This window comes from Amphiprion ocellaris, chromosome 15, assembly GCF_022539595.1.
Source record: "Amphiprion ocellaris isolate individual 3 ecotype Okinawa chromosome 15, ASM2253959v1, whole genome shotgun sequence".
Taxonomy (NCBI): Eukaryota; Metazoa; Chordata; class Actinopteri; family Pomacentridae; genus Amphiprion; species Amphiprion ocellaris.
The window spans coordinates 33,536,305-33,563,249 of record NC_072780.1 but is presented as its reverse complement, the minus strand read 5'-3'; the positions used below and the strand labels follow the sequence as shown (position 1 = coordinate 33,563,249).

Sequence of the window (26,945 nt, the reverse complement as noted above, 5' to 3'; positions counted from 1 at the left end):
GAGGGGAAGTGCAGCGGGGAAAGTTATTTGCCTGCGAATCGAAGACTTTTTCAGCTGCAGCAGCGACTGAGAGCCGTTGAAGGAGACGGAGAAGCAGAGGAGGCGTATTTACAGCATCTTTCCTCGTACAGTCCATCACCTGAGCAGTAGACAGCCGCTCATCCATCAGAGACGCTGCAGCCGGTGGCTAATATAATCCAACACCGAGGAGGACATGAAGACCGGCAAGAAATCCTTCATCGGTAGGTGCTGCTTTCATTGTGTGTGCGTTGGGAGGGGATGTGGGGAACACCGAGCCTCTCAGCAGCACAGAGGAGGAAGATGCACCTTAAGACGCCAACTTTAACCGTCTAAATCCTCGGCTGGGTGTTGCTTTTTCAATCATCCGTTTGTCTCTTTGTATTCCCCCTGCACACTCTGACGTCAGCGTCTCCTCTTGGTTACACAGGAGAGCAGATCTCACATTCAGAGACATCATTCTGTTCTGTTTAATGTTCTCACCTCCTCCTCCTCCTCCCTGCTGCACTAGAACCGATCCAGGCCTCGAACCAGGACCAGAGATCACACGGTTCTGGTGTTCACTGATCAGTTTCAGTCCAACACAGACTGAAAGCCTGAGAGAGATAGGAAAATATACGTAATATATCCCATATATTCATTTTGAACACGTTTCTAGTAGTTTTGAACGCGTTTCGTGTCATTCTGGATGTGTTTGTTGTCATTTTAAACGTCCATCCATCCATCCATTATCTATATACCGCTCAGTCCTCATTAGGGTTGTGGGGGAGCTGGAGTCTATGCCAGCTGATTTGGGGCGAAGGCAGGGGACACCTGGACAGGTCACCAGTCTGTCACAGGACTCATTTTAAACATTTTTCTATTCACTTTGGACATGTTTCTAGTCATTTTGAACATATGTTTGTCAATTTGGACATGTTTGTAGACATTCTGGACATGTTTCTAGTCATTCTGGATGTGTTTCTAGTCATTTTGACATGTTTCGAGTAATTTTAAACATGTTTCTAGTCATTTTGGACATGTTTTTGTCATTTTGGACATGTTTCAAGTCATTTTGACCATGTTTCTAGTCATTTTGGACATGTTTTGAGTCATTTTGGATGTGTTTCTATTCATTTTGGACATGTTTTGAGTCATTTTGGACGTGTTTCTAATAATTTAGGACATGTTTCTAGTCTTTTTTACGTGTTCCTAGTCATTTTGGACATGTTTGGAGTCATTTTGGACATGTTTTTGTTATTTTGGACGTGTTTCTAATCATTCTGGACATATTCCTAGTCATTTTGGACGTGTTTCTAGTCAATTAAACATGTTTCTAGTCGTTTTGAACATGTTTTTAGACATTCTAGTCTCACTAATGAACATGTAACAGCTGCATTGGTCCACAGTGCAATATGTAATATTCTCAATAAAAAGGCTTATTTTTGGGCCCTGTATGTAGGAAAAATGGTTTCCATACAACCAAACTTCAGTTTTGATTGTGTTTTGAGGGCATTTTATTCCAGATTTGATTTGTCTGCATGTGTTTCCTGTTTAGTTTAGTGCTGTACTGTTCAATCATTTATTATTAAATGGAAGAGAAGTTTCGAACATGTAGTGATCGGATCATATTTCAACCTAAATCTAGCTATTCTCCTGAACCTCTCCATATTGGTGCCTAAACTTAGCCGAACGTCTAGCGAGTAGCTCCAGCTTCCACAAATTTAACAGGTAAGAAATGTTTGTTTCGGAACAAAATTAGTTGCACAGGAAGACAGTTTTGCGTGGATTACTTGGGGCAGGATTTGTCGCAACTCAGAAAACAACTGAAGGTTTGTGTCTTTGAACACAAATCATGATCTTACCCCAAACATAACGAAATAGTTTTGGTGTCTAAACTTAACAAGGTGTTCCTGTAGCGTAAACAAAACCAAACAGTCCATGAACTGGCACCAGTTCAAACATGCACTATAATGACGCTTCCTGTCGTCAGCATCTGCACTAAATCACTTCACACACTTTCTATTAATTGGTTTAAAGATTCCACAGCTGATTGACTCTGAGTGGATTCCTCTCTACACCAAGATGCTCACCACAAACCAGATCAGATGAACAACACGGTGACTTATTTAGGTTAACAGGGATGTTCAGCGCGTCTGGTTTCTTATAATATCACAGCGAGGGTCACGAAAAAAGAAAAAGGAACTGTTTAAATAACGGAAGTCACCGCTGTCCTCTGATTCATGCTGTTTGTCAATGAAAATGGTTCCTATGTCTGTTTTTGAGGGCTGCACAGTGGTTCAGTGGTTAGCACCGTTGCCTTACAGCTAGAAGATCCCCGGTTCACGTCCCGGCCTTCTTGGGATCTTTCTGCATGGAGTGTGCATGTTTGCAGGGCAGAATTTGTCAAAACACAGAAAACAACTGAAGGTTTGTGTCTCTGAACACTAATCATGATGAACTTAACTTAAGAAGGAATTTCTGGAGCAGAAACAAAACCAAACAGCCACAGAAAATGACAGAAAACAGAGACTCATAAATAAAAGTAAACAGTCAGGATTGTTCTAACCCAAATCAGGACCTCTTCCTGAACCAAGCAGGCTTCATGTCTAATGAGGTCCAGCAGGTCTGTTTACGACGTCCTCGACCTTTTTGTGGTTACGTCACCATCTCCCATCAATTTATAAAGAAAGTCTTGTTCCATCAGTCCGACGCATGGCGTTTGAGACGTTGAAACAAATTTTGTGCAGGAACTAGTTGGCGAATGGAGTGGATGAATACGTCGTCACGCAGCGCTATAAGAGGAAGACACTTTGTTTACAAAGGTTGTACGCCACATTAGATTCGCTTTCTTTTATTTGCGTTGTTTTTTGGAAACTTTTTGCCCTTCATTATGGCCCCAAAGCATCAGTCAGACTCGTCTGATTGCAGTTACCACATTGTTAGCGTAGCTGAATGACACAGGTGCTTATGTCTATGTGTGAGTTCTGACTTACGGTGAAAATCACTTAACGTCACGCCGTAGGAACGGAATTCTGATGTAAGTCAAGACCCCTCTGAATTATTGCACCGTAAAGAAAATAGCTAACAACTGGAAACAAACAAAGTGTCCTAATTCAGACCTTGTTGCTGTTCTTACGGATTTCATATGATGATGACAAGGCCAACAGAGGAAAAATAGACAAACAAACAAAACAAAAACAACAGCCATCTCACTATTTTACAGCCTTTGTCAAACTAGTAAGGTTTTACACTGTGAACATACATCGTTATCACGCATTCTGTTGCAAGACTGCAGTGATTAATGCAACTATCTTTGCTAACTGAGATGCTGCAGGCAGTAGCAGGTTAGCTTAGCTTAGCATAAAGAGCTAAAAAGCAGGGCGAGATAGCAAGTCTTGCTCTGTCCTAATCGTAATAAAATCTGACTTTCAGCTCCTCTAAAGCTCTCTAATCATTCTGTATAAAATCGACAGGTTGTGGAGTTGACGAGTTGCTTCTTAACCTTAAAGAGACACAACAGAAGGAAGTTACTGCTCCAAGCCAAAAACTATTCGGAACAGAACACCTGTAAACACCTAACAGGCGTTAGCTTGGTATGTAGTCAGGCTCTTTGTTTCACCCTCTTCCTAGTCTTTATGCTAAGCTAACCTGCCAGGTGTCATAGATTAAAATCAAACGTACAGACATCAGAGTGGTATAAGACAGGAGATAAAAAGTTCTAATATTGTTTGTGGTCATGCAGCTGCAACAGGATCCATCAATGCAGTTCTTCCCATTCATTGTCTATGTTAGCAGCCTAAAGAGGCGTCATGTTGCTCCTCCTCGTTTACATAAAGTTAAGCTCTTTATGTAAATCAGAGGCGTCCAGCTGCTGCCTCTGGAAAACTTCTGAACTGACCTTCGTTGATCTGAAATGAAAACAGATCCAGGAGATGATTTTATGGCTCAAATGTTTCCAATCAAAGTGCCACGTTGGTCAGACTTGAAATCCAGGAGCAGACAGTCCATGAAAGAAGCATTCGTCCAATCAGGTGCAGCCAATGTCTGCCTGGTTGTTGAAGAACATCTGTCTGTGATCTACTGTAACCTGATGAGTTGTACAACCAGCGTCCAATGCTGGGAGGTTCTGCTAACCATAAGGACTCATGTTCATAAACGTCATGAGTCTGGTTGTCACATAGTACTGCTCTATCAACTATCACTGGTTTTTGTGACCAATGGTACCTACGAATCTCAAACTGGGGCAAAGAAAACATCATGAAGCTCATTGTGTTCTGTATTAGCTTCATCGTCAGTGGAGGTTTGTCATAATTCATCTGTGAATAGGAACCCAGTTTTGTGAGGATTTTGGGACAGGATTTGTCACAACACAGAAAACAGCTGAAGGTTTCATTTGAAGCAGAGTATTGTTGCACAAAGAGACTACTTCTGTGGGGATGTCAGCCATATTTAGGGTTAGTTTTTGGTTATATAGGCACAGTCTTGGAACTTTTCGATCGCATCTTAGTAGATCTTTTTAATCTAATTCGCTGCAAGACAGCAAATATGTATTTGTCCCAAAATATCAAACTATTCCCCTAACTTGGCTATTAATGTTGTTTTATTGTTTGTGTTTTTCGAGTCCTAATTAGCCAAACATGATAGGTAAATAACTTGACTCATTGTGTTCGGGATCAGCTTCAGTAGAGGCACGCCTAAATTAATTCCAACAGATTGAAAGCTGCTCTCACACATTTTCCTGCACATGACTGAATAAATGAAGCAGCTGACTGATCTTCTGCTGCCTGTTGACAAACCAGGAAAAAGCTGTTTAGGAAAACCCACCCACATTATTTACGCAGGAATCAGCAGCTGATTAAATTTGAAATATTCCACACAGTCACACAAACATGCCTCAGTATAGATCACTACTTGTTTTAATAGCTGCTGACAAACACCCAGAGACGTAAGATGATGAACTGGCACCAGTTCAAACATGCACTATAATGACGCTTAATGTCGTCAGCATCTGCACAGAAACATTTCACACACTTTCCATTGATTGGTTTAAAGATTCCACAGCTGATTGACTCTGAGTGGATTCCTCTCGTGAGGTTAACGCCAAGACGCTCACCACAAACCAGATCAGATGAATAACACAGTGACTTATTTAGGTAACAGGGACATTCAGTGCTACTTTTCTGGGTGTCTGGTTTCTAACACACAAAGTCTCACAATCTAATATTTCATTGGACCGTCTTTAGCTTTGAGAACGACACACATTTTCTGTGGCATCCTTTCCATAAGCTTCTCCAATGTCACAGCATTTATTTCTGTCCAGAGTTGCATTAATTTTCCACAAAGATCTTCTATTGATGATGGGGGAGTCGGACCAAAGTCTTCTCCAGAACATCCCAGAGATCCTCAGTGGGGCTGAGGTCTGGACTCTGTGGAGGACAATCCATCTCATGCTCCCTGATCCACTCATTCTCAGTGTGACCCCATGAATCCTGACATCATCATCTTGGAACATGAAGAAAACCTCCATTGATGGAAAGACCTGGTCCTTCAGTATCTTCAGGTATCAGCTGACCTCATTCTTTGGGAACAGAACGTTGGTGAACCTGACCAACCCCAGATCATAACTCTAACCCCCACTAGCCATGATGAGGGCATCACTTCATCTGCCTCTCTTCTTACCCTGATGCCCCCATCACTCTGGAACAGGGTAAATCTGGACTCATCAGACCACATGACCTTCTTCCATTGATCCAGAGTCCAATCTTTATGCTCCACAGCAAACTGAAGCCTTTTTTCCAGTCATCCTCACTGATCAGGGGTTTTCTTAGAGCTACAGCTGTTTAGTCCCAGTCCTTTGAGTTCTCTTCATGTGGAAATGTTCTTCCTTCCGCTTATTAAACAGCTGTGAGTTCTACTGTTGGTTTCCTATGATCATCTAAGAGTTTGTTCCTGGAGATGATGGTTCTCCACTATCCTTCAGGTTCTAATGATGCATTGGACGGTTCTTAACCTGATTTTAGTCGTTTCATCTCCTTAGTTGTTTTCTTTGCTTGATGCAGGCCAATAATTTGACCCTTCTGAGACAGATTAACATCCTTTATGACCACAGGATACGTCTTCCAACATGGAAGCTCCTCACTGCGTCAGCTAGGGGTAAAGAAGTTGTTGTCATCACTGCAGTAATTATCCAATGGAAGGCTCTAGTTAAATCCAAGTAGTTTTTTTTGGACAGGCCATGTATTATCACAGCGAGGGTCACGAACAAAGAAAAAGGAACTGTTTAAATAACGGAAGTCACCGCTGTCCTCTGATTCATGTTGTTTGTGAATGAAAATGGTTTCTATGTCTGTTTTTTATGAGCTTCCTTCCCCTCTGGGTTTCTGTATGGAGTCACATATAACGTTGGAATAACCTCTGACAAACCAAACACATGTCACACTGCAGATAAAGCCGGAGAACACGATGGAAAAGTTGTAATTATAGCAGCACCAGCAGTCACATTAATAGAATTAATAGAGGCTTCGCTGCGTCTAAATGGCCAGGATCATCCCACTTACTTGGCAGCAAATTAAAGTAATATATTATGGAGTGGCTTGGAAGCAGCGTGAGTCACAGCATAAAGAGAGCAACCGATTCTTCCCTGCCGTTACCTGATGAAGAGCAGCCATCTAATCCCCCGTGGAGAGCAGAGAAATAAAGGCGAACACATTTCATCTGCTGCCTGGGAATTCAAAGACGGAGCGATTCTAAGTGTGGTTTCATCAGCCCAAACCTGCTCCCACTCGGCGAGGCCCGAGGCTGCACTGCGACGCTGCAGATATGAGTAATGCAACGAGAACGCAGGATTTCTCAACAGATTTCTGAACCGAGTGGGAGTGAAAACACGAGAGGCCGAGATGCTGCTCAGAGCCGGTCAGCGAGGCTCGGATGGTAATTAGAGAGCCTCCGTCCTCGTTAGCCGCCAGCCTTCCTGCCAACCGATGACTCATCCGCCTTCTGCTGCCTCCTACGCTGGGAGCAGGTACAAGTCTGCTGCTCAGGTGTTACTATGACATCCAGAGAGCTGCCGCTTTTATCAAAAATAAACAAGATAAATAGGATTTCTCACTACGGCTGCAGTGTGTTTTCCTGCCGCCTCAAAGGAAAATAAGAAGAGCTGAGAATTAATTTTCTAACTGCTGATTCATTTACTCAAAGACCAGATGATGACATTTAGATAGACCACATTTCTGTTTATCAAATGGTCAGAAATAACAGTAAAATGAATTGTCGATGCCTTTACAGAGGCAGACTGATCCTTTTTACCGTCAACCAACCGTGATTTTCATCTCTGACCTACGCTACTGTTCCAGAGTTTGGGCTCATCCAGATAATTCCATGTTTTCCATGAAAACTCCTACTTTTATCCATGTGCTAACATAACTGCACAAAGGTTTTCTAATCATCAATGAGCCTTTCAACATCATTAGCTAACACAATGTAGCATTAGAACACAGGAGTGATGGTTGCTGGAAATGTTCCTCTGTACCTCTATGGAGATATTCCATTAAAAATCAGCTGTTTCCAGCTACAATAGTCATTTACCACATTAACAATGTATACACTGGATTTATCATTCATTTAATGTTATCTTCATTGAAAAAAATGCTTTTCTTTCAACAATAAGGACATTTCTAAGTGACCCCAAACTTTTGAATGATAGTGTAGATGATTGTTTTATATTAGAGTCTTTCAACTTTTAAACACTCTTTTGAACAGTACTGTGTATAATATTGTGCATTTGTGTTTTTCATTGTTGTGTTAACATTTAAAGTATTATGCGTATGTTGATTAATAAGCTAAAGTGGTTAAATATACTTTTTTTTTACCAGATTTTTTAAAAAATGTAAATAATTGTCTATATAGAAATAAATTAAACATTTAATTGTAATGTGGTATTTATTTTTCTCACATAGCTCTACTGATGGTGTCAATTTTTTAACGCATAATTAATAAATATCACACCAGAGTGAGCTAGCAGCTGATTTACATCTGTTGACCCCGAAAAATAAAATAAACAACAAATACATAAAACAGTACAAAATGAAAATGTAAAGTCAGGAAATACTGAATGATGAACACTGTGTGAAGTGATTTACTGCAGATAATAAGCATCATTATTCTGCATATTTGAGTTTTAGCCAGTTTCTTTTCTCACATCTCTGGAAATTCACCAACAGCTATTAATAAAAGGTGTGTGTGTTCTATACTGAGGCATGTTTGTGTGTCTGCGTGGGAAATTGAATCAGCTGCTGATTTCTACGTAGATAATTCAGGTGAACAGTGTGCACGCTTTTCCAGTTTGCAGACAATGAAGTAAAATCAGTAAATACAAAGTAAATAAAAGGTGATTATCGGTGTGAGAGTTCTGTGCTGACTTTAACCAAACACTGAGGCTGGTTTTGCTGTTGATTCAGTCAAAACAGACCAAGAGGACTAAACAGAGCAGATGTTTTATTCAGTACAGTGCAGCTAAAATGTAGAAAGCTTTGGTGAATTTCATGGATGTGGGAGAAACCAAGTAAAAAAGACAGTTTATCCATAGAGCTGTAGTGTTTTTTATCCTGACAAAAGCTGTTTTTTAAAGGCATCAGCTTGTTAAAGCAGCCAGTTTACTTTACAACGTGGTAAATAAGTAAAATGAAAAGAAACGCAGATTGACAGAAACCAGTGGAATCGAGGTTAACATGACGTCATGACTGTGGTTTACTGTTACCTGCACACCTGAGTCACACCATTTCTAAATAATAAATAAATATGATGATATTTCTACAATCCATGAAGATTGAGAGCACAAGCAAAATGTCAAATATCAATAAATATTTAATGCAAATAATAATAGCATATTAAATCTTGGTTGATATTGTGCAAAGAGTTAAGTTAACTCCAGCTGTTTGATTTAAGAAAATGAGGACCAGTTTCTCTTAAACATCTTTAGCAATGCAGAGTAGGTGGAATATTTTTCAGCCAGATGCTTAGAAAAGACTGAAAAACATTAAGAACAGCAGAAAGTAGAGATGAAACGATTATTATACCATATTAGTTAGCTGACTGACCTGAAATGCAAAATTTTGTAGTAAAAATGTCAGAAAATTTGGTGAAATTGTCGACATTGGCTGGTTTTTGCCGTCATCTATGACCACAAATGTAAAATTTCTGTAGTTTGGATTGTTTGTTGAGCAAAACAAGCAAACAATATAATATTCCATGTACACAAGCTGTAAAATCCAGCCTATAAATAAAAGAAATGTTAAAATCATTCATTTATGAAGGAAAAATATACATACATAGCCATTCAAAAGTTTGAGGTCACTTAGAAATGTCCTTTTGTTGAAAGAAAAGCAGTTTTTCCAGTGAAGATAACATTAAATGAATGATAAATCCAGTGTAGATATTGTTAATGTGGTAAATGACTATTGTAGCTGGAAACAGCTGATTTTTAATGGAATATCTCCATAGGGGTACAGAGGAACATTTCCAGCAACCATCACTCCTGTGTTCTAATGCTACATTGTGTTAGCTAATGGTGTTGAAAGGCTAGTTGATGATTAGAAAACCCTTGTGCAGTTATGTTAGCACATGAATAAAAGTGGGAGTTTTACTGGAAAACATGGAATTATCTGGATGAGCCCAAACTTTTGAACGGTGGTGTAGGTCAACTTTAACTAGTATAGAGCAACTTTAATTCATGTACACTACCATTAAAAACATAAATAACTAATAAAAATGAAAGTAAAGATAAAGGAATGATCTGAAACAAATAAAATCTGGAGGTTAAACTTCAGTAACAGCTGAAGAAGTTCATGTTTTACGGCTGGATTTATAGTTGATTTATAGTTTTTTGTCATTTCTGGTTTAATTTCGGCTCAAACTGGAGCAACTTTCTGATGCAGCTTCAGTTCTGCTGGATGAATCCTGAGAGCTGGGAGGTTTCAGACCAACAGGTGACTAACGAGACGACCTGTCAGAGAGCAGAAACGCTGCTGGCATCAATCACACGAGTGGACAGAGTGACGGGAAGCTTTTAAAGCTGCTAAAGAAAACCTGATTAATCAGTCATGTGACCCAGAGCAGCGCTGGTTCTGAGATACAGAAACATCCAGAAACATCCATCCTGATGAGACGACAACATGATACAGCTGGATAATTGACAGAAACACTCCATGAGGTGGGGAAGGAGCCTCAGTGGAAGCCCAGGAGAGGTGTCGTTGTCAGGGAACAGGATCCGGAGTGTTTCTGTGTAAACAGAGCTGGAGCTGAGTGTTTGCTATGAAATGCATCCAGCTGGCTCTGAACCAGCCTCAGATAAGACACCTAACTTCCTGTTTCATCGGCCCTGTGGAGCCTCACTTCCTCTAAACCATGCATGACTGTCACATGCCAACCTGAGAGCAGAACGGAGGAGTTCCCCGTCAGCTGAATGAAGCCTCCACTGTTTACTGAGCTGCTCAGATCTCCAAAACATGTGTTCTTAGTTTATCTCACCACAGAAACCTGTAATTAACCAACCAGCCAAACTGGAGCCATTGCAGAAATTACCAAGTATGTAAAACGGTGAAAAATAAACAGTTTTCTTTTCTCTAAAATGCTGCAGGAGTGTCTGCTGAAGCCCCAAATGACCTCTAGAAAACTGTCCAAACACACCTGAGTTTGTTTTAATCGAACCAAACAGGAAACTATCAGGAGCATTTTTCATTCTGATGACAAAAAAAATCTACAAAAAATTATTATGACAATCAAATGATAGATATAGTATTTTTGGAGCAAAATATTAAATGATTAGTGCTCAAGTGTGAAAATTTGATGGGTTATGTTGTTAAATTTGGTTGAAAACTGATTATCTTTGGGTTTAGGAGTGTTAACACAAGACATCTGGAGATTTGTGCTGGTGGACATTATGAAGACCCTTTTTCATTTTGATGACAAAAAAATACAAAATAATAATTATTTTGACAATCAAATGATAGTTCTGATATATTGTTGGCCAAAAGTTCAAGAATTAATGCTAAAATGTGACGTGTGATGGGTTCCTTGGCTGTAAATTGATTATCTTTGGGTTTAGGACTGTTAGTCGGTCAACACAAGATATCTGGAGATTTGTACTGCTGGATGTTATTAGGACCATTTTTAATTTTGTGGCATTTTATAGACAAATAATTAAATAGAAAAAAGAACTCTTCTTATTCAAGAAGTCTAAGTTCTGCTTTATCAGACAGACTTGTAGATTCATCATGGAAAATAAAATCAGCTGTTGGTGCGATGTGTCAGTGCTGATTATGAATAAAGTTATAATTCAGTGATCAAAATAATAACTATTCCCTTTCCGCCATCATTAAATTTACTGAATCTGCAGAAATGTGTGTCAAGCTGCTGTATTTTCATCCCAATAAACCAAATAAGAGTCATAAAAATCAGGAAGTAAACAGTGAGAAAACTGCAATGACTGTGCAGTTTCCAGAAATCATTCTTTCATTTTCAGAATGAGAAGCATTTACTGTCACTGTCAGCTCTGTATACAACAATACACCCAGTAATCAGTGAGATAAATATAGAAATATACGATATAAATGCTGAATATCAGGCTGAATGCAGAAAATGAATGGATCCCACTGGTTCAGCTGTAATAGGAGCCAGACCATAATAAGCAGCATTTCACAGCAGCTTTAAATGATTTGTGGATTTCAGCGGCTGAGAAGGTCGAGGTGGTGAAGGTGACTCGACCCCACAGAATTATATAAATTCAGGGAAAATGCAGATCATGTCAGCTCTGTCCAGCTGTCACAGATGTTGGTCCACTGACCTTCTGAGTTACATAACAGAGCCCTGATCAGATGGTTGGAGAGCCTCAGGATGGACTGAACCACTGATAGATCCAGACTGAACCACTGATATATCCAGACTGAACCACAGACTGAACCACCGATACATCCACTGAATGTTCTGTGGAGGTTTTTCAGCTGAACTTACTGATGTGTGTTGATTCTAGGTGTTGTTTAATCACACACTAGTAGATTTACTCAGATACAACCTCTTGTTTCCAGTGTATTTATATTCATGGAGGATATATCGATGTATAATTCTTACTTTAGGGCTGTTTTATCAGTTTACTGTATATTATGTAATACATCATTCAGCACTGACATTGTGGTGAGTCTAACGGTCGCATCGCACCAACAACTGTTTTTATTTTCCATGATGAATCTACAAGAGAAGTCTGTCTGATAAAACAGAACTTAATCTACTTTAGACTTCTTGGATAAGCAGAGTTATTTTTTTCTTTTTCATTAGGTATTTGTCTATAAAATGCCACAAAATGAAAAGGGGTGAAAAAGGGAAAAAGCAGCACAAATCTCCAGATATCTTGTGTTGACTGACTCACTCCTAAACCCAAAGATGATCAGTTTAGTGTCAAATTTAACAATATAACCCATCAAATTTTCACATTTGAGCACTAATTTTGCTAAAACAGAATACTAGAACGATCATCTGATGAGAGGCTACAGCTGAAATACAGCAGCTTGACACGCATTTCTGCAGATTCAGTAAATTTAATGACGGCAGAAAGGGAATAGTTATTATTTTGATAACTGAATTATAGCTTTAGTCATTTTTTCTTTAACAAATACTTCCTAAATGTGATAATTTGATGGGTTATTTTGCCAAATTTGATGTCAAATTGATTATCTTTGGGTTCGTAATTTAGTAGATCGACACCAGATATCTGGAGATTTGCACTGCAGGACTTTATAATACATTTATATTACATTTTATACACAAATAATTAATGAAAAAGAAGAACTAAGTGTGGAACAATGCAACAGATTCTAGATCAGGGGTGTCAAACATGAGGCCCGTGGGCCAAAAGCGGTCCTCCAGAGGGTCCAATCCAGCCCTCAAAGTGTAAAAATTCCAGAGAAGACATTAACTGCAGATTGTAAATTAGTAAAACTATAAATCTAAAATAATTTCTAGACCATGACAAGTTGTTTGGATCATGAAGTAAAATACTAGATTGTTTAATGTGTTATATCGTTTTTGTGGTTTTGTGTTTACTTGTTGTCTCGCTTGGGTTTTTTGTCTTACTTTTGTCATTTTGTTTTGCTTCATTCATTGTTTGTTTCTCGCTTTTGTCATTTTTTGTCTCGTTTTTGTTGTTTGTCCATTTTTTTGACGTTTTGTAACTTGTTGAATTTTTTGTCTCTTTTTGGTTTTGTTTCTTGTCGTTTGTCGAACTTTTGGTCATTTTGTTTCTTGCTTTTGTTGCTTTGTGTCTCATTTTTGTAATATTTTGTCGTTGTGTGTTTCTTTTTTGTCTCACGTGTTTTTTATCTTATTTTTGTCATTTTGTGTCTCATTCTTGTAATATTTTGTCTCGTGTTTGTTGTTTTGTGTCTTTTTTGATTAGCATGTTTCACTGCTTGGTGGTGTTTTTCATGCATGTCAGATCCCTGTCTGTGTTTTCATCCACTTCATGGTTTGTGGCTGATATGTGGGTTATGAGGATGAGAAGCTGCAGCTGAAATGCAGGAGTCGTGACACATTTCTGCAGATCCCCGGTGAATTACATAACGGCGGGAAGTTCCAACAGATTCTAGAGCATTCATACTGCGGTGATATTTGGATAATTAAATGCTAGATTTTGTCATGTTTTAAGCAAATCCAGTCTGATCTCCAGTGGACCAGACCAGTAAAACCACAGCAGAATAACCTAGAAATAACCACAACTCCTAATGGTTCCTTTGTTTTACTGCAGAAATGTTCACATTTAAGGAATTATCTTTTTACTAAACATCATGAAGAACCTGAAATTTATGAAGAAAAATAAATTCAGTTTCATCAACATTCAGCCTCAGTTTATCATTTCCACATTACAACTTCCAGATCACAGAGTGTCGACAAAGAAACACAACATTTATTCACCTGGAACTGAACCAGAGAGGATTTACTGGAGGATCACAACCACAAAAGTCAGACAAAAAAAGACAAAAAAAAAACTACACAAAATATTACAAAAATGAGACACAAAACAACAAAAAATGAGACAAGCGACACAAAACAAAACAAAAAAGAAGCAAAAACTTACACAAATGACACAAACCAGACACAAAACAACAGAAACGATTCTCAAAACGCTGAACAATGCAAAATACAAAATAACAAAAATAAGACAAAAAACACAAGTGAGACAGAAAGAAAACACAAAATGACAAAAATGAGAGACAAAGTACAAAATAAGACAAAAAACAACAAAAACAAGACACAAAACGACAAAAAATGAGGCACAAGACCAAAAAAAATGGACAAAATAGTTACAAAGGGACAAAAAAATGGCCAAACGACAAAAATCGGACAAAAACCAACAAAAACAAGACAAATATTACAAAAATGAGACACAAAACAACAAAAGAACAATGAACAATCTAGTATTTTACTTTCTGATCCAAACAACTTGTCATGATCTAGAAATGATTTTAAATTTATAGTTTTACTAATTTACAGTCTGCAGTTAATGTTTTGTATCTAATGTCTGCTGAGGTGATATTTGGATCATTAAATGCTAGATTCTGTCCTGTTTGAAGCTCGTGACACATTTCTGCAGACCCAGTGAGGTTTTCCTGGTGCTGGAGGAAGCAGCAGCTTCAGTTTCCTCCTCCTCCTCTTCCTCCTCTTCCATGACAGCACACGTTCTTCTTCTCTTTGTGTTCTGGGTTGGAGATTTTCCACTGAGAGGATCAGAGGAGGAGGAGGTGGGAGTCCTTCATCCTCCTCCTCCTCTGCGGTGAAGCTCCTCGTCATCCCTCCGCCTCCTGCAGGCAGAACACGGCTGCGGCGGAATCCCGTGACGTCACGCCCCGCAGCCGCGTTGCCGTGGTAACGCCGGTGACGGAGCGGTGGGCGTCGTCTCCTCCTCCCGGTGACCACGTGCTCCGTATAAAAACGGGCCGGTGACGCGAGCAGCGGCAGTCTGAGAGCGGAGCGGCGTGCGGGGCTCTGCGGGGATCGATCAGCGGCTCATTGATCACCGATCGGATCTATTTCTGACATTTTTCCCCGGTGGTTTTTTGGTTTTTGTTTTTCATACCTGCTCGTGCGTCGACATGGCCGTGACCGAAGCCGGATGTGATCTGACTTACTGCAAAATGAGGGGAATCGTAGCCGTTCTGACCGGTGAGAAAGACATTACACAATCAATCAATCCATTCATCAGCTAATATGCAAATTATAAACTAAATGAACACCTGGGTGAGGACAGGAGCGGACAGGTGAGCAGGACAGGTGGAAACTGGTGGATTAATTCTGTGGATTTGTTGAATTAATGAGGGAAACTTTAGGAATTAATCCTAAAAATGTAAAAACATTTAAAGTGTTGCGGTCATGAGGATCAGGATGGAAACGCTGAGCTGCTCTGCTGGTTTCTGGATCTGTGACCCTCTGGTTGCATAACCTATAATCTGCAGCATAACAGGTCTGTGCACGACAGCAGATCTGGACTATAGAGGGATGTTTGGGAGATTACAGCTCCGACATGCCTCCTCTGAATGAACTGTTGGTGCTCATTAGATACTGTGGATAAATAGATAAATAGATCTGTGACACATTTCTGCAGATCCTGTTAGAATTTAATGATCTCTGGAAGGATGCAGCACATCATTGGTCTTCACAATGTCATGATATTTTGACAATAAAACGTTCAAATGTGACAATTTGATGAGTTTCTTTACCAGTTTTGATGTCAAACTGATCGTCTATGGGTGTTGGATTGTGAGTCAGTCAACACAAGACATCTGGAGATTTGTACTGCAGGATTTTATAATACATTTATAAGACACTTTATACACAAAGAATTACTGAAAAGGGAAAATTAAGTGTTTCCAAGAGCGCTGTCACTGTTCAAATGTGACATTTGATGGGTTCCTTGTTCAGTTTTAGCTGTAAACTGATTATCTTTGGGTTTGGGAGTGTTAGTTGGTCAACACAAGACATTTAGAGATATTCTAAAGAGCATTTCTCATTTTGATGACAAAAACATAATTATTTTGACAATCAAATGATAGTTACAGTAGTTTTGTTTGGCCAACAGTTACACAGTTAGTGCTCAAATGTGATATTTGATTGGTTCCTCGGTCAAGTTTGGCAGTAAACTGATTGCCGTAGGGTTTAGGAGTGCTAACCAGTCGACACAAGACATCTGGAGATTTGTACTGCTGGACAAAAAATAATCTACAAAAAAAAAATCATTATTTTAACAACCAAATGATAGTTTTAGTATTTTTTTTAGCAAAATATTAACCAATTAGTAATCGTGTGAAAATTTGATGGGTTCCTTTGTTAAATTTGCCAGTAAACTGATTGTCTTTGGGTTTGCGAGTGTTAACACGAGACATCTGGAGATTTGTGCTGCTGGACAAAGAAATCTACAAAAAATAATCATTATTTTGATAACTGAAATGAAGTTCTAGTACTTTTCTTGGCAAAAATGTGAAATAATTACTTCTCAAATGTGACATTTGATGGGTTCCTTGGCTGTAAACTGATTATCTTTTTTGGGTTTTGGAGAGTTAGTTGGTCAACACAAAACATCTAGAGATATTCTAAAGAGCATTTTTCATTTTGATGACAAAAAAAATTATTATTTTGACAATGAAATGATGGTTCTTGTATTTTCTTTTGGCCAAAAGTTTAATAATTAGTGCTCAAGTGTGACATTTGATGGGTTCCTTGTTCAGTTTTGACAGTAAATTGATCATCTTTGGGTTTTGGAGTGTTAGTCGGTCAACACAAGACATCTGGAGATTTGTGCTGCTGGACATTATAAAGATCCTTTTTCATTTTGTGGCAAAATGTTAAATAATTACTTCTCAAATGTGACAATTTGATGGGTTCTTTGTTCAGTTTTGACAGTAAACTGATGATCTTTGGGTTTGAGAGCGTTGGCCGATCAACACGAGACATCTGGAGATGAGATCTGAGCATTTTGTACAAACAGAGATATAGATCTATGATGCTGACTAAAGTCTTTTCATCTCTGCAGCTTTCATCAAGGAGAGGAAAATGGGTCTGAACGACTTCATCCAGAAGCTGGTGTCCACTCCACATATCTGCCAACAGTGAGTTCATCTACTAACGAGGGGTGATGTTAAATCTGGGATGGAAATCTGCTTCCTGCTCTCGTTGCTCCAGTATTTATTTCTGATCATTCGTCCATTCGGCCAAATCCAATCAGCTCCTGCAGGACGTTCCAGCAGGAGAATCATCTAAGAATAGTTGTTTCATGACGAGCCTCCACTAACAGTCCTCCACTGCATAATCACCTCCAGAGCAAATCCCCTCTGTTCCCTAGACCAAGATAAACCTGTAATTCAATTATTCCATGATGCCGTCCTGAACTCTGGGCCTCTCAGGGTTCTGGTTCTGATGCGATCCAGGAGGTAAGAAGGCCAGCCGACTGAACCTTCGGTCAGCATCGGCTTAATCTTTTCTCAGACGGGTTAGGAAGCTGAGCGCCGATGAGCTGTAAACTTGACCTGGAGGTTTCAGACGGTCAGACAGAACCTTAATCCAACCTTCATTCAGAACCAGACGAGGAATCAGACTGACTGAATAAACCAAACAGCTGCTCATATGTTCCTCTCTGTGTTTTCTTCCAGTGCTGAAGTCAACAACTTCCTGAAGATAGATGAGAACCAGAACGAGGAGGACTCTGAAACCGATCAGCTTCCTGATAGTCCGGTGAGAACAGAACGTCTCCTTGTTATCTCCGTCGTTTCCTTTTAACCCTCGTGTCGTCCTGTGGGTCAAAATTGACCCGTTTTAAAGTTTGAAAATGTGGGAAAAAAATATATATTTTCACAGTGAAACTTCTGATGTCCACATTTTCAACATTTTTGGGAAATCTTTGAACATTTTTTGGTGGAAAAAAAGAAATGTTAAAAATGTTTCTTAAGAACATTCACAGAAAAATCAACCAAAATCCAGCAAATTTAACTGGATTTTGGTTGATTTTTATGTGAATGTTCTTAAAGAAAATATTAGAAATTTTACTGATATATATGGAATCACTTTAGATATTTTTAGGATATTTTTTGGAAGATTTTTACTCATTTTTTGAAAATATTTACAAGAATTTTCTTGCCAAATTTGGGGAATTTTTTAATAATAAAACTTTTAAGGGAAAATTTTAAAGAATTATTGGAAATTTCTTCCTGAAGGTTTTGCAAATTTTCAGAAATCTGGGGAATTTTTTTGCTGAATTTTTGGATTTTTTTCCGACAAGGAAACAATATTTTTTGGTGCATGTAAATGAAGACAACAGGAGGGTTAAACATAAGGCAGCATGCTGATAAATTTCTCCATTTCACATGTTTCAGATGTGCCTAAATTCACGAAGTTCCCTGGCTGAGGACACTCAGTGAGTTGACTTGTAGATTCTCTTCATTCTAAACTGCAGTTTTAGCTCAAATATCAGCTCATGTTGGTAAAAATCCTAATTTTCTGTCCGTTTCCCTGCTTTAGGATCAAACCCTGTGATTTTGACTACCTCAAAATCATCGGGAAAGGCAGCTTTGGGAAGGTGAGTGTGTCTCTGCGGTTCATCCTTTATGTAACATCCTCTCCATACACCGATACTAAGGCCAGTCTGCCCGGATACAGGTCCTGCTGGCTCGGCACAAGGAGTCCACCAAATACTACGCTGTCAAAGTGCTGCAGAAGAAAATCATCCTGAAGAAGAAAGAGGTAAGGAACTAAACCCAGCTCCTTGTTTAGCATAAAGCCGTGAGAACAGAGTCTAACTCGTCTTCTAACTGGCCTCCAGCAAAAGCATATCATGGCGGAGCGCAGCGTGCTGATGAAGAACATCAAACATCCGTTCCTGGTGGGGCTGCACTACTCCTTCCAGACCACCGACAAGCTCTACTTTGTGCTGGACTACGTCAACGGTGGAGAGGTGAGGCCTCCGGATTCAGAATCAGGTCAGAACGAGGGTCTAATCGGAGCAGATGCTGACAGATGTTTTGTTTCCATCCAGCTGTTCTACCACCTCCAGAGAGAGAGGATCTTCCTGGAGCCCAGAGCTCGGTTCTACGCCGCCGAGATCGCAAGTGCACTCGGCTACCTGCACTCTCTGCACATTGTGTACAGGTAACGATGGTCCTGCAGCGCCCCCCGGTGGACATCTGTAGACATGACATGGAGGGAACATCACATTCTGCATTTTGAATCATGCTTTCTTCTTCTTCTTCTTCTTCTTCTTCTTGACAGGGACCTGAAGCCTGAGAACATCCTGTTGGACTCTCAGGGTCACATTGTCCTGACAGACTTCGGCCTCTGCAAGGAAGGTCTGGAGCCCACTGGGACCACCACCACCTTCTGTGGGACACCTGAGGTACAGAACTAACCTTAAGACCAGGGGTGTTCAACTCATCTTAGTCCAGGTTCCACATGCAGTTCAATCTGATCTCCAGTGGACTGGACCAGTAAAACCAGTAAAACCACAGCAGAATAACCTAGAAATAACCACAACTCCTAATGGTTCCTTTGTTTTACTGCAAAAATGTTCACATATAAGGAATTATCTTTTTACTAAACATCATAAACAACCTGAAATTTATGAAGAAAAATAAATTCAAGTTTATCATTTCCACATTACAACTTCCAGATCACAGTGTCGACAAAGGAACACAACATTTAGTCACCTGGAACTGAACAAGAGAGGATTTACTGGAGGATCACAACCACAAAAGTCAGGCAAAAAAAGACAAAAAACAACAAAAACAGGACAAAATATTACAAAAACGAGACAAAATGACAAAAAATGAGACGAATGACACGAAAGAAAACAATAAGAGACAAAAAATTGGCAAAACATTACAAAGCCACAAAAAAGACGAGACAACAAAGAAACACAAAACAACAAAAATGAGAAACAAAATGACAAAAACATGAGACAAGTGACAAAACTCAGACAAAAAAGACAAAAAACAACAAAAACAAGACAAAATATCAAAAAAATGAGACACAAATCGACAAAAATGAGACAAACGACATAAAACAAAACAAAACAATAACAGAGACAAAAAATAACACAAAACAGTTACATAGCGACAAAAAAATGGACAAAAAACACCGGCGAGACAAAAAAGAATCACAAAACGACAAAAACTTGAGACAAAAAAGACAAAAAATAAGACAAAATATTACAAAAATGAGACACAAAATGACAAAAGAACAATGAACAATCTAGTATTTTACTTTCTGATCCAAACATCTTGTCATGGTCTAAATGATTTTAAATTTATAGTTTTACTAATTTCCAATCTGCAGTTAATGTCTTCTCTGGAATTTTTACACTTTGAGGGCCGGATTGGACCCTCTGGAGGACCGCTTTTGGCCCACGGGCTGCATGTTGAACACCCCTGGTTTAGACATTGACACTTCCTCGGTAGAAATGCAGAAACAATAAGGGAGACGTTGTAAAAAGCGATGTTTTCTTGTTTCCCTCCTCTCAGTATCTGGCTCCAGAGGTTCTCCAGAAGCAGGCGTACGATCGCACTGTGGACTGGTGGTGTCTGGGATCAGTGCTCTACGAGATGCTCTACGGACTGGTGAGTCAAATCTACCACTTAAAACAAATCTATTAACTCTGTTTGTTGTAAAAGAAAAAAAATCTGTAAATAAATAGTAAAACTGGGGCAGCAAAGGTACCAGGTGATGATGGGACACTGTGATGTTTCAAAACAGTAAAAATGGTGAAAATAATGACAAATATCTGTAAAATAATGACTTTTTTAACCTGCTGTCAACATGCAAGTTAATGATTTTCTCTGTGATTTTACTGGATATGATCTAAAATAACAGATTTAAAAACATTTACTGTTTTAAAAACTTCAGTAAACATTATTTCTCCTTCCAGAAATGTGTTTAAATGCAGTAAAATTGTGTAATTTTACAGTCAAATTACCATTCACAGAAATGTATGTGGATATTATAGACAATTTTGGCTGTGTTTTTTTTTTTTAAACAGTCAACAAAAATGTAATAAATTACTACTTTTATTCCTGAGTTATTAATTGTATTTTAAGAAAACAGGGAAAATCTATAAAATGAAAATTAATAAGATATTTCAGATTTTTCAGTCCTTTTACATGATTTTACTCTTAAATACCTTCAAATGTCTACAAAACTAAAAACATTTTTTTTGCTGATTTAAATACAGTATAATATAGTATAATTTTACTAGATATGATCTACAATAAAACAAAACTGTGAAAATATGTAAAATAACTGTTAAAAAAAAAATCTTTAGTAAACATTATTTCTCTTTCCGAAAATGTATTTAAATGCGGAAAAATGGTTTTCTGCTCTGAGCTCACGTCACGTGCACGCTCCTGTTTTCTGTGTGCACAGGTTTGAGGTTAATATAAAGAAACCTTCAGTTCACTGAGAACATTTTTACTAACTGTTTTCTGGATTTTAGCAGCGAAACTTTCAGTTTTCTTGATGAATTTTCTTCTTTCTTCAGCAACACTGACCTCAATAAAAGCACAGAAACAAGCTGAGAACCACTCAGAGATGTTGAGGATGTTTTTCTTGGACATTATTTATAGTGTCGGCCTGTTTTTTTTCCAGTGAACTCATAAATTAATAAGGATTTTCTGTGATTTTACCACTTATTATCCATAATCTAACAAAACAGAAAGAATCTGTAAACTAACAGTCAACTGTGCAAACATTTAGAGTTAAATCCTGTTTGTAATGGTGTGTTTTCTCTCCACCAGCCTCCGTTCTACAGCCGTAACACCGCTGAGATGTACAACAACATCCTCCACAAATCCCCGGTGCTGAAGCCCAACGTGTCCAATGCCGGCAGGGAGCTGCTGGAAGGTCTGCTGCAGAAGGACCGCACCAAGAGGCTGGGGGTCAAGGACGACTTTGTAAGAGACGCAGATAAACCTGACGCCGGAACAGATCCATTATATCAGTCTGATGTCAGAATGCTCATCTAGTTTCTGTTTCCCTCCAGCTGGAGCTCAAGTATCATTCCTTCTTCTCTCCCATCAACTGGGACGACCTGATGGCCAAGAAGATCACACCTCCGTTTGTTCCCTCAGTGGTACGTTAGACGATGACTTTAACTCATGTTTATATTCATGAACACTCTGTGGTCCAAGTCCTCTAAATGAGTTAAAGTTGCTCTATATTAAAGTTGCTCTACAATGAGTTCAAGTTGACCTACACTACTGCTTTTCTTTCAATAATAAGGACATTTCGCGGTGACCCCCAAACTTTTAACGGTAGAGTAGGTATGAATGAACCTATGAGGGCAGAACTTTTCATAGATGAAATGTCTTCTCCTTCCTCCTTTTCTTCTCAGAGCGGTCCTACTGATCTGCGACACTTCGACCCAGAGTTCACCCACCTGCCGGTTTCCTCCTCTCTGTGCACCGACACCCTGACGGTGACCAGCAGCGTCAAGGAGGCGGCCGGAGCTTTTCCCGGCTTCTCCTACGGACCTCCGGCGGACCACTCCTTCATGTGAACGCCTTCATCCCGTCAGAACAACAACATAAACAGGACTAGAGCTGTGGTTGGTCTGGACACATGGACCACAGCAGAGCGGCCTGTCGATGAGAGGATCTAACAGCTTTGACGGATCTCGTGTACAGACGGAGGACTCTCATGTTTCAACACCGCCGGCGCTACACTTCTGCCTCAACCATCCACAACTACAAAACATGTGTGCCAAGTCTGGATGCAGCGTGGGGTCAGGAAACATCCCTCATGGCTGCCGGCGGAGTGACGCCAGGAGGAAGTGCCTGAGGTTCAAAAGGCAGTTTGGACAGCAGCAGCAGCGTTGGCAGGAGCCAGATTTATCAAAAAAAGAAGTATAAAAAACACAAAACCTGTTTCCGTTGTTTGGACTTTTGACCAGAGCGCTAGCCGTTACGGGTGATGCCTTTATGTTCAAGCTGTTTGTGTTTTTTCTTAAAGTTCGATGCATTTTGTTTTTGCTCGATTGCACTTGAGGAAACGAGGGTCGGAGAAGTGAAACATTTTGCTTCAAGCATCAACAACTCGGATTAGACCGCTGCATATCTTTCCAGTTGTTTATCTCATATCTCCTCTTTGGACAAAAGAATAACGGCATTTCAGTACCGGGGGTCCTCGACTTTTCGACGGAACTCCGGCGAAAATGTAAACAAAGTCGTTACGTTCATCACGATATCAATTAGTTCTTCAGAAAAGTCATGAATACCAACGACTTTCATGTATGTATGAGTCATTTTACGACACTCTTCTTCGAAGCACTGCCATCAGAAGAGTCTGACTCACGCTTGGGAGCCATAATGAAGGGCAAAAAGTTAGCGAATGTAGCACAATCCAAGGTGGCGTACAACCGGAGAATTTCAAACAAAGCTGTCTTTTAGTGCCGCGTTGATGCCTCTGCAAGATCCGTCTGGCTCCGTGTGGACGAATTCTTCTCAAGCAGAAAGTTTCTGTGTCGTGCACCTTCCAAATTTTTCTAACAATGCAGATAGAGACGCGGAAAACTGCAGGAGTAGAAGTTCAGAAATCCAGGCATTTATAGGATTCATCACACAGAGATCACCGTGGTAACTGGGTTTTGAACAGATTCATGGCATGAAATTAAAACTAACTGCTGAAATGCAACTATTCGGTAAAATGCCATGTTGTAAAAGGTGTAATCGATGTCAGACTTCTACTCCAGTTTAGCGCCATGTTAGATGTGTGTTTGCGAGTTTAGTAGCAGACGCGACACGGAGTTTAACGCCACACAAGTTCTCTCGAGCGGATTTCCAAGCATCTCATTTCCGCGTCACGTTCGTACGGTAAGCATAACCCAGCCTGTATTCGTCCGCTGCACGTATTTACCTGCTCCAACAAGTTCCACGTAATCAGTTCCGACGTAACTTCAAAACTCCGTAAGTCGTACACCGAGGACTCGCCCATGACCAGTTCTGACGCAATGACGAAACTCTGTACGTCGTAAACCGAGGACTCGCCCGTGACCAGTTCCGACGCAATGACGAAACTCCGTATGTCGTAAACTGAGGACTTGCCCATGACCAGTTCTGACGATACGACAAAACGCCGAATGTCGTACACCGAGGACTCGCCTATGACCAGTTGTGACGTAGCGACGAAACTCTTTACATAGTAAACCAAGGACTCGCCCATGACCGGTTCCAACGTAACTTAGAAACTCTTTACGTCGTAAACCGCGGATTCGACTGTAACCAGTTCTGACAATATGACGAAACGTCGTATGTCGAGGACGTCGTAAACCGAGGACCCTCTGTAATCTGCACTACTAGTGACACTCAGACCAAAACTCACTTTTCTTTGACCTGTTTGTCCTCATAAACTGAAAATCAAACTTTACTGTACTGTGTAGAGAAAAAAAAAAGAAGTTACATATATTTTATTGTATTTTATTAACTGCAAACATTCACTGTTTACTCTTAAGAAGGTTCTGCATTTAGTGTACATAAGTTCTAAATGTTTCCTCATGTGTATATATACGTATAAATAGATTTATGAAACTTCTATTTCAACTATGGCAATAAATTTATTTTTCTTTTCATCTAAATGTTAGTTAATCTATATCTGCTGTTGGCAAACTTAATGAAGGAGTTCTCTGACTGATCCGGAGAGTGCGACAGTTCAACCAGCAATAATCGGCCCCCATCAGTAATAGCACATCCAGCCTGTAAATCCATCTGTTTGAAATGAAAGTGATTGCTGTTTTATTGCAAACACTCCAGAAAAAAACTCTAGACAAATTATTACAAATGTCTGTGTGTATTTATGCATCATGTAGAGAAGAACTGTGAATGTCTCGTGCCTGTCCAAGGCGGCTTGATCCATGTTTATTGTACATATCGCTCTTCCCCAAACCTTTCTAGAAGATAATCTGTAAAATAAAGTGCTTCAGAGAGGAACCACTAGGTGGAGCAGTTTAGCCGCTGTCCTGCTGCGTTGTTCTGGAAAGTGCAATAAAATATTAAGACGGAAAGAATAATTAAAGTAATTTATGCTCTGATGTTCATTAAATTATTAAGAGGATTGTCTTTGTTTTGCTGCATCGTGTCTCACAGAAAAACAACAGTAAATGAATTTTCCAGCCTGCTGAAAGCATAAACGGCAACAACAACAACATAACACAGTTCTAATCGTTTTCTTCCACATTTGGAAGCGTTAATTTTCTGTTTTGTATTTTTTATGTGTATTTATTTTTATGCCACTGCTACTGTACGAATAAGAAAATTTACATGATCAACTGAAATACTGAACTGTAATCTGTGTCAGAAATGGCAAATAAAATCTCTAAAATCACCTGCTGTCAACGTGCAAGTTCATGCTTTTCTCCGTGATTTTACTGGATATGATCTAAAATAAAAAGACAACTGAAAATATGTAAAATATTTAACATTTACCATTTTATAATCTTCAGTAAACATTACTTCTCCTTCCAAAAATGTATTTAAATGCAGTAAAATTGTGTAATTTTAGAGTCAAATTACCATTTACAGAAATATATGTGGATATAATTGACGGTTTGGCTTGTTTTTTTGTTGGTTTTTTTTTTTTGACAGTTAACATGTAAATTGCTACTTTTATTCCTATGAGTTATTAAAACAGGGAAAAATTTGTAAAATGGCAGTTAAAAAAATTCAGATTTTTCAGTCCTTCTTTTACATGATTTTACTCTTAAATGTCTGCAAAAGTCTATGAAAGAAAAATATTTTTTGCTGATTTAAATACAATATAATACAGTATAATTTTTACTAGATATGATCTATAATAAAAAGAAAATTGTGAAAGTATGTGAAATAACAGTTTAAAAAACATTTACCATTTAAAAATTTGCATTATCTTTCCTTCAAAAAATGCATTTAAATGCAGTAAAATTGTGTAATTTTACAGTCAGATTGCCATTTACAGAAATATATGTGGATATTATTTACAGCTTTGGCTTATTTTTCTGTTTGGTTTTTTTTTAGTGAAAATGTAAATAATTTTATTCCCATGAGTTATTAAAACTGGGAAAAAAAATCTATAAAATGACAGTTAAAAAACATATTTCACATTTCAGGTTTCACAGAAAAACAACAGTAAGTTAATTTCCAAATCTGCTGAAAGCATAAAGGAAACAACAACAACAACACACAGTTCTAATTGTTTTCTTCCACATTTGGAAGCGTTAATTTTCTGTTTTGTATTTTTTATGTGTATTTATTTTCATGCCACTGCTACTGTATGAATAAGAAAATTTACATGATCAACTGAAATTTTCTCCGAGTGTCCCTGATCCCAGAGCTGGATGCTTCAGATCTGTGGTTGTTCTCCCACCAACTGGCCTAATCTCCATCTGTGGGATGCTGCTGCTGCTGACCTTCCTCCAGCCCACTGCTTCCAGCTGCCCATTTCCATCAATCTACTCTGCATCACCCTCACTATACTTGATTTGTTCATCTAGTTACTGATTGAATTTCACTACCAGCTATATATGTAGTATATTTAATGCCAGAGCCGTACATCATAACAGTAAACTATGAATCAGTTTACATGTTAGCTTCTACTTTGTATGTATCATCTGTCTTATCATACATGGATCCAACTGTGTGTTATATGTTCCTTGTCCCCCCCACCCCCCTCTTCTCCCGTCCCTCCCCCTCTACCTCTCTACCTCCATCCCTCTATCTCTACCTCTTCTGTCCCTCTCAACCCTCCTTCCAGCAGCAGATGGGTCCCCCCACATTAGATCCAGGTTCTGCTCCAGGTTTTTTTCCCTGTTAAAAGGGTGTTTTCCTGCCACTGTCTCCTTAGGGCTGCTCTGGGGGTTCAGGCATATGGGTTCTGTAAAGCATCTTGAGACAATTTGA

At 39.2% G+C, this 26,945-nt stretch overlaps 1 protein-coding gene across 2 annotated transcripts; it reads left to right on the top strand.

Moving 5' to 3' along the window:
- On the top strand, positions 1 to 25,395 carry si:ch211-195b13.1 (STKc_SGK domain-containing protein). 2 transcript variants are annotated; one of them, XM_023261214.3, is made up of 13 exons: positions 1 to 242; positions 17,072 to 17,147; positions 17,688 to 17,769; positions 18,408 to 18,448; positions 18,553 to 18,610; positions 18,691 to 18,774; positions 18,854 to 18,985; positions 19,067 to 19,179; positions 19,300 to 19,423; positions 20,547 to 20,642; positions 21,816 to 21,971; positions 22,061 to 22,150; positions 22,412 to 25,395. In XM_023261214.3, exons 1-13 carry the CDS (start codon positions 215 to 217, stop codon positions 22,574 to 22,576), a joined length of 1,245 nt encoding a protein of 414 aa, XP_023116982.1. In that variant the 5' UTR covers positions 1 to 214; the 3' UTR covers positions 22,577 to 25,395. The 2 variants fall into 2 exon arrangements, with proteins under 2 accessions (XP_023116982.1, XP_023116981.1); XM_023261213.3 differs by lacking the exon at positions 1 to 242 and adding an exon at positions 14,996 to 15,207.
- The last annotated feature ends 1,550 nt before the right edge of the window (positions 25,396 to 26,945 follow it).

Excerpts from the sequence above, each read along its gene's own strand:
- si:ch211-195b13.1 (XM_023261213.3), top strand. The coding sequence starts at position 15,138 with ATGGCCGTGACCGAAGCCGGATGTGATCTGACTTACTGCAAAATGAGG. Across the intron at positions 15,208-17,071 it reads AATCGTAGCCGTTCTGACCG|CTTTCATCAAGGAGAGGAAA; the intron begins GTGAGAAAGACA and ends TCATCTCTGCAG. Across the intron at positions 18,611-18,690 it reads GGAAAGGCAGCTTTGGGAAG|GTCCTGCTGGCTCGGCACAA; the intron begins GTGAGTGTGTCT and ends GCCCGGATACAG.